We start from the raw sequence: 8,857 nt of genomic DNA on the forward strand, positions 1-8,857 counted from the left end.
TATACAATCACAGAGGAAATTGATTAACCTCTTATAGTAGGTAGATGATCAAAATTTTGCTGATGTATTGAGGAGCTCTTCGGCCGATTTTCACTTTGGCTATGAACAGAAGGACCAGGTAGTTGGGGTAATATCATTTGACTATAATTGGTATTCTGGAAATATATATAATAAAAAGTATTATATATATATATATTGATTTATATTCTTAAATTACTCTTGTTATTTAATCATTAAGATTAGATAAACTTACTCTAGAACGTTCTCGATATTTTTTAAGTTTTTCAAACTCTTCCGTCTCAACATCTGGCATCTTAAAATGAAAATTATCAAAATAAGAATGCCGCAACAATTGTTCGCACGTCCACCTTTCATTTGGATCCTTATCCAAACATTTCTTTAGGAAATCCATCTATAAACAAAAGATTTATTTATTTCTACAGTAATTATTGTATATTACAGAGGTAACTACGAAAGTATATATTACATATAATATATTCTTTTTTCGTTCGAATGTACTATGTTTTAAATTGAGATCAAAGCGGATTTGTTGATATTACTTGTAAAGTACTGCCATTTCCACGGGGTAGAGTGTTTTCAAGCAGCGTAAGTGTTTGCGGAGTTGGAAGAGTGATACCGTTAAAGAATTCATTCTGTTGAAAGATGGCCATGTGTCTCGGTAGAAGATCACCCAGCGTTCTTCTTATTAAATATAGTTGATCCACATCGGATTTTCCCGGCCACAAAGCTTCGCCCCGTATTAATTCAGCAAATACGCAACCGATGGCCCATACATCGACCGGAGTACCGTATTGTGTATCTCCAACCTACTCCGAAAAACGCGTAGTTAACATCATGATTCTATTATAACTTAATAAAGAATGAAAATTTTTAAATCTTGCTTATATTAAAAATTGAAAATATTTGCATAAAAGTTTATTTGTTTTAGGCTTAGATTTTCAATCTAAATAACGTACACACACACACACACACACACACACACACACACACACACACACACACACACACACACACACACACACGCACGCACGCACGCACGCACGCACGCACACATATATTTAAACAAAGTTAAATCATAAAATTTGAAAAAAAATAAACTAAATTTTTATATAAATGAATTTCCATCTTTTACAATATTATTTTATATATTAAAAAATTTAGTATAACTAAACAGTAGTTTCTGAAAAAATACAAAGATTCAAAATTTCAATGAAAGAAGAAACAATCGATTGCTTTATTATCACAAACGTGAGATGTTGATAAAAATTATTTGATCAAATCCATTGATTATATCAATAACAAACTAAGATAAATTAAAACTTGATGAAAATTATTAGTGTTAATTTGTAGTTTTATTGAGCGTGCTATCTATGCGCGATTAATAGAACTGTTATTATTTTTCTTATAAAATCTGAAAATGTTAAAATTGTGCATCCGAATATTTACCAACAATTCAGGTGCTCTATACCATCTAGTTGCAACATATTCCGTATAATTCTCGCCAGGACTCAGCATACGCGCGAATCCAAAATCACATAATTTTACTACTCCTTCGGAAGTGATGAGGATGTTTTCTGGTTTTACATCTCTGTGAACGCATCCAAGACGATGACAATAGGCGACACCTTGCAAAATTTGCCAAGTAATTTGTCTAGTTGTGAGATCTGGGCAACCGCTAGGATATTTTTCCATTTCATTCAAAAGGGTGTTTTCACAGTATTCGAATACCAAATGTAATTTCCTCTTCCGTCTGAAGACTTCCAGAAGATTAACCAAATTTGGATGCTTGAGATTCTGTAGATCAAATATTAATTTCTAATTCTTAAATCATTTAATTATATCAACAAAATTAATTATGTGTATTGTGTCTAAAGAATTTACGACAAATCGAGACGATCAGTGCGTCCCTGCTAACTTTCCTCTTTTAAAATAAAAATAGTTTTGTGGTTTTAAGAATACTTTTTTTTATAGACAATTTACTTATATTTATCTTCCTTTCTCACTTGCAAATTCTTAATTCAATCCTAAAGTTTGTATTTATAATTTCATGGCGCTTTATGAGTAAAAATACTGCAAAGAGATTTTAGCATGTTGACCAGAGAGACATTTTCGTAATGCAGTACTATTATCTACCGAACAAAGAATAGCCTTGAAGCAAAATGTCAAAACGTGGCAGTAAAGGGGCTTATTTGAATGCGCATACGTTTGGTGGTGAACCCACTGATTGTAACGATATAATATTAGGTCGGTAAGACCGTAACACGCTAAGATATTGACCGGTGCCCGGTATTGACCGTTGGCTACTTCTCGCAGCCATTATTACATCTTCTGTGAGCTTCTTATCGTAAATAAGAACGTCACTTCCTTCTTAGAGTGCCTGCTACTTTAATTCTATTTTTTATAAGTAATGGTTGAAGAAACGAGAACGATAAAAATTTTATTAAATATAAATCTATTTTATTTGTATATTTTATTTTTATAATTATATCGTTATGTACATGTATATTTTAAAATGAAGGCAGGAAGTTATAAAGGAGAAAAGAACGAATGAAAAAAAAAAAAGAATTTATGAAAATGTATCTAAATATTTAATTGAATTCTCAAGGGACTAAAATTATCGCACCATGTCCTATGTGTGTGAGAACTAGCGATCGCGAACGTACACGTTTCTCGAGGTCATTCACCTTCAAGAATTGCGACCCTCGACAAACTTGATTATTCCGCAGATCGATTGAATCGAAAAACTTCGAGAACTATATTAGCTATTCTTATAATCTCTTTTTTTTTTTATAATAAAAATTATCCACAAAATATTTATCGCAAAGATAAACGAAAAAAAGAAAATTTTACGTTTTCCATTCATTTCCGTTAGATCGAAAAAAGTAATTACTCAAGCAGAACAACAAGTCACACATTATGATATCAAAATGACACTAAAAATCATTTTTCAATCATTTCCAATTCATTTTAATGTCATTTTGACATTATCGTGATTCGTTGTTCTGCTTGGGTATAAATAAAAACATGTATTTTTGTCAACTGAGAGAAATGAAAAGAAACTGACCTTTAAAAGTCGTATTTCCCGGAGTGCGATCTTACGTATCAGGGGATCATCTTCGGTTTGCTGAAACTTCTTTACAGCTACCAGTTTTCCAGTTTGCCGATCCCTGCACTGGAAGACGACGCCATAGCTACCCTCGCCGAGACGTGCCAGACGTTCATAACGCTCCATGGCTTTGCTCGGCGCCCGAGACCTGTGTAAAATCATTTTTTTACAATATTACTACTGGATTTCAATGAAATTTCATATTGGAACTAATAGGAAAATCGATAATTTACATCAGCCAATATACATAATTTGTAAAATCCAATTCGAACGAATCCTATTGAACTTTGCAACCGCATTCAAATGATTTAATATTCAATTAATGATTTATGAAATTATTAGCAAAAATACTATTCGTACAATGCCTATATGTATATTTTTACCTTTTATTCGTTCTAAAATAAATATATAATACTGTTTTTTATATCAGTAAAATATTAATTCAGCCAATTTTTTTAATCGTCGCAATCCGAGTGAAATATTTTCGAAAATTAGAAGTTCTTTAAATCTTTGTGTTTAGAAGAATATTTAATTTTTTTCTTTTTTTTTTTTTTACTAAAATCTACTGATTAATCGTTAAGAGCGGCACATTGACTAAATATCGGTGCTTCGAATAATCACTGTTTTTACACAGAGCGCTAAATCGACATCCAATTGTCTCATTTTTAAATACCCACTTTTTATATTTAGCAAGACATGGTAACGATGTCAATTGTTGCGTAAAGAGCATAGTATCGCGATGTACGGTACCGGCTGGACTGTCTCTGTTCCAATGGATGACCAAGGGTCAAGCTACCCCACGAGTTTTGCTTTATTCGAATTTACGTTTAGCGCAGGCGTAGATGAAATGCTGGTCAACTAATGATGATTGCAATACCGATCCAAAATAATATCTCTAAAATGAGCAAGTACCTATAAAGCAGCGCAATATCACGACATTTCGATATTCATAATGCACAGATATTGCAATCATTATTCTATCAATCAAGCAGTTCATCAGAAGGATATAAAAATTGAATGGAATTAATACATAATGATACATCGTTGTATAATCGAAATCAAGATTGCTTCAAGATTAAGAATTTTTGTAAAAAATGAAAAGAATTATTCGATGACATTGAATGTGCTCTTTAACATTTAACACTAACTGATTATGTACGATATCGATCCAGTAGAAACTAGTTTCACGAACTAGTATGATTAAACAGACTCCTAGGATTACATACATTATTTATCGTCAAATTTATCTTTTTCGTGATTATTTGATTCAAATTTGAGGAATTAGCTAAATTAAAAGTCTCTTATTACCACTGTGGTATGCATTGTCGATAATTTGCAAACCTCACGTCGTTCATCGTATCGATGTGCTTGCGCGTATATAATGTGACATAATAATTTCCTACGTAAACCGTATGTGTTAATCTTGAAAGCTAATTGCGACATCCGAATTTGAATGTAAATCAACAAATAGGATAGAGAACTTAAATCAGATTTGACCAGGTTATGTGTATATTACAGACAAACACGAAAAATTGTTAAAACACATTTTGTTAAATAGCTAAGTTCACGAATGTACTTTCAAGATTGCAATTATAATATAAAGAATTTTAACTTAAACGTTACGTTATATTTTTACTTTTTAAAGAAATCTCGTACTAATATACATATTCGATACATGAACAGAGTTCTTTCTTATATAACCACATTAACCTTTGCATATTTAAAAAAAATGCGCTCCATTTTTGGAATTTACATATATTATAACAATAACATAAAATTATTTAAAATATAAGAAAAAAATAGAATATCGTGATAATTACTCAGCAAACGAGAATGGATTGAAATGAATTGAAATGGATTCAGATTTTCAAAAATATTCACGAATATTAAAATAAATGCTTTTCAATCCTGAATGCATTTTTATTCATTTATAGGAATTGCATGGAGCATATCTCTATGCCTTTCAATCTAAAAATAATATTAGCTTTTTCTGTGCAAAAACGCACAATTGTGAATACTGTTCAATTCAAAATTTTGAATGGGAAATGCAGTTTTTCAATCCAATTGCATCCAATTGAATTTAATTAAATCCAATTGAATTCAATTAAATTAAAAAAAAAAAAGTATTTATTTTTTAAGATATGCATTCGGATAGAAAAAAATTTCAATCCATTTTAATCCCTTCTCGTTTGCTGGGTATTTATTTTTTAAGAAAACCGCATCTTTAAAAAAAAAATAAAATGTAATTAACGAAATCATCTTACGAAACATTTGCAAATATAACACGTTATATTTTTTACTTAAACTTTAATATTTAATATAAATTATATATTTATAGAAAAGTTCAAAGAAAGATCACTTATTACTATTCATTTATTACAAATAAAATAATTTATTTATACATTTAGTTGCGCACGTAATATTATACTGTTAAAATCTTTTTTTAAAAAAATTTAACATTGTGTATGCGTGTTTTTAATATATCCGTAACTTTTTTACAAGTTATCTTATAATTCTTGTAATAAAATTATAATTTCTCAATGATTCACACGTGATTGAGTCTAAATTCTGTACATGTTATAATAGAGTACGAAAATAAATGAGCGAATGAAATAATATAATATTTTATCCATATATAACTTTTCATGATTATTCTCAACTCTCCAATTTGAAGGTTTGATTAAAAATCCAATTTAGCGATGACATTCAATGGGCACAATTGAAGAAAAAGAACATAGTGAAGAAAAAAGAACATAGAAACAATTACGTACAAAAACCCAAGAATAGAGTTCATGAAGTACTCTTATTAGATCACCCTCGTTGGCGAACATACCGGACAGTACTAATATGTTGAAGAAAGCGACGGCTTTATGTTATTGTTGAGCTCTTGATTATTGAGAATCGATATTCTCTGAGGGTGCCTATATATTCTGACCGTGAAAGAGGTCAAAATATTTTCAACTGTTGACGAACGCTATAGTGTAGTATTACGTGATAAAGGTGTGAAAAAAATGGAAATACAATTCTTTTAGATACACGCCCTATACATGTTTTCCATGACAGACGGTAACATAAAAGTGTCATTGTTAATCGCAACCGTCAGGTTCAATCTTTTTTTTCGACAAATTTATCATAACCACTTTAACATTTTATAAATGGCGATAATATATAATAATACATTAATTCGTCGAAAACAAATAATGTCAAGCTATACTACAACACATTGAGCATAAAGATAAAAAGATAAGTGTATTTTATTTTAATAAACAACTTTGTGAGAAATACCTTAAAAATAATCCGCTGCAGATAATATAGAATTTTACATGAAATTAAATAAATATTTTAAAAAATGATAGTGATGATTAACTTGTCTCTACAATAAAAGTTTTAAATAATTTATGTGTAAAATAGATTTTTGCTTTGTACAATTCTTATGGAAATACCATATTAATAAAATAGACTCATGTTACATAATAATAAACTTCGTATCACAAAGCATATACCCAGTGAGAATGGAATCGATGTCGAATCGATTAATTCGATGTCGATTCTATTGCCATTTCTCACTGTGTATGTATAACAATGTATACAACGAGATTACAATTTTCTCAGATCTTTTTAAAAAAAATCTTTGTCTTTTTTAATAGATTTTAAAAGAAATAGATAATCAGATCTTGAATTAATAGAGTGAATGCTAAAAATTCTATGTTTACACAAAGGTGTTAAGAAAAATGGTATATTAGAATAGACTTTCGCAAAATAATAGATATATACTTATTTATCGAAAAATATGTTCGAAAAGATAAGTATTTAATTAATTCGAACGTATGTTTTGCGTATTTAATAATGTCATTGATAATAATCACAATCAGTGTTTACCTCCTTGGTAGCAATGGTAGCGTGCTACCGAATAGCCAGAGCTTCCTATCTTGAAGCCATTTGTCCATTCGCAGGCTTCTCACAGGATTTTCACGCTACGAATGAAATATTCATGTTGCATTCCGACGAACACTGTAGCGACCACCGCGAATTTATTTCGGCGTGTCGACATTGTTGACATAGCCTTTTGCTAAAGCGGATGATGGCACTAGATTTCTCAATGAGAAACGGATTTTCACTGCATACACGACTGTTCTTTTGCCTAAAACCACGTCAACCAACCGATCAATAATCCTTTAAGCTAATGCTTTCAATATGCTGCCTCACTCGCTTTCGATAATTTGATTCTTATTTTATATATATATATATTATGTGTGTGTATGTATATAACTAGAAACTAGAAACTAAAAATGTATAAACTAGAAAACTAATTGTCCACATTGTCTGAAAAAGTATCAAATTTTGAAATGTTTTTAATTACACATGAATAATCTAGGTATACTTCTATTAATTATTATATAAGCAAATAAAAAAAAATTATAAATGTATAACCTTTTATAAATATAAGTTACTAAAGTTCTGCAACAGATAGAATTTAGTTTTGATTTTAAATTATAAAATCTTTAATCATACAGAGAGAAGTACAAATATATACTTAATTTTATAGTTTTATAGTTTTATATTAAATATTAATTTTTCAGATCAGTAGATACAAGGCAAAAAACATGTTATAATTAATTTTCATTTATTTATATTTTTATACAGAATATTATTTTATACAGCTAGGGAACACACAGAATATAAGTCAGATATTTTATTTTATTAAATAAATTTGTCATTTGTATATCATGGCAACAAATTCTTTTCATATAATTAAATTTTATGATTTAGCGCAGCATTCAGAATAAACGACTTCTAATTCTTTCTTTTTTTTCTCTTTTTCTCCCTCAATCGATTACAGAAAATTTACAAACTACTGTAGTTATTCAGGTACGAAACTATAATCATTTTTACTCGTATATATAAATATACATGTATATATATATGTATATAGAATATATATATGTAAGAATATATATACATATATGTAGAATATACATATGTATATAAATAACGCATAATACAAATCAATTTAACAAAATGCATAATTTGACTTTTCTATTTGACTGATCTATAAATTTTATCTCGTCTGGCAGTTTTTATATATTTCTTATATATATATTTCTTATATTATATTTTTGTGCGCAAAACAAATTTATTCTCACGAAGAATATTCGGTTTAAAAAAAAGTATATCGTATTCAACTTTTTTTCGAATGTCGACATCTAAAATAGAAAACCTTCTTTATGAAAGAATAAAACAATATATTAGGTGTGGGAAAAAGTTCGTGACGTTTTTTTAATGCCATCTAACGGGAAAAACGCCACGAACTTTTTCCCATACCTAATACATCAATTATTATAACTATATTTTTTATAAATTAAAACATTAAGTCTGTTGCGCTACCTTCAAATGTAGTATTTATTAAACGCACGAAAATTATTATCTTTACTGTTAATATCATTTTTCAAAAATTTTACATGAAATAATAGAAAATGCCCTTTATCTATGACTCAAATTATACATTCTTATATCAATTTAATCGTTTTTTTCCAAGAAAATATTGGAGAAAATTACTATTCGTTGATTATCAGAAAAGCCTGATATATTTAGACACTCTTTGCATTTCTTTGTGTGCAAGATGATTTAGCTTTCTCAACGTCTTGCGTTTCACCTCTTACAGTAAATGTAACGAAATATCTTTTGGTACGATCCATTTTCTCAGTCGGAAGAGCAATCACTTGCTTTTCC

The 8,857-nt window shown here is 29.2% G+C and overlaps 2 protein-coding genes across 2 annotated transcripts in view; both read right to left on the reverse strand.

Moving 5' to 3' along the window:
- Positions 1–23: 23 nt before the first annotated feature.
- LOC108694155 (cyclin-dependent kinase-like 4) lies at positions 24–7,082 on the reverse strand. The gene is made up of 6 exons (XM_018203462.1): positions 7,007–7,082; positions 3,086–3,275; positions 1,468–1,815; positions 561–827; positions 254–412; positions 24–155 (listed from the first exon to the last, which is right to left on the reverse strand). Exons 1-6 carry the CDS (start codon positions 7,072–7,074, stop codon positions 24–26), a joined length of 1,164 nt encoding a protein of 387 aa, XP_018058951.1. The 5' UTR covers positions 7,075–7,082.
- Positions 7,083–8,715: 1,633 nt separating this feature from the next.
- Positions 8,716–8,857, reverse strand: part of LOC108694158 (ankycorbin) — a 10,327-nt gene continuing 10,185 nt past the window's right edge. The window contains exon 15 of the mRNA XM_018203465.1: positions 8,716–8,857. This exon is cut by the window's right edge and continues 18 nt beyond it. Coding sequence (XP_018058954.1) covers positions 8,716–8,857 — 142 coding nt within the window.

Source organism: Atta colombica, unplaced genomic scaffold (genome assembly GCF_001594045.1).
Source record: "Atta colombica isolate Treedump-2 unplaced genomic scaffold, Acol1.0 scaffold116, whole genome shotgun sequence".
NCBI lineage: Eukaryota > Metazoa > Arthropoda > Insecta > Hymenoptera > Formicidae > Atta > Atta colombica.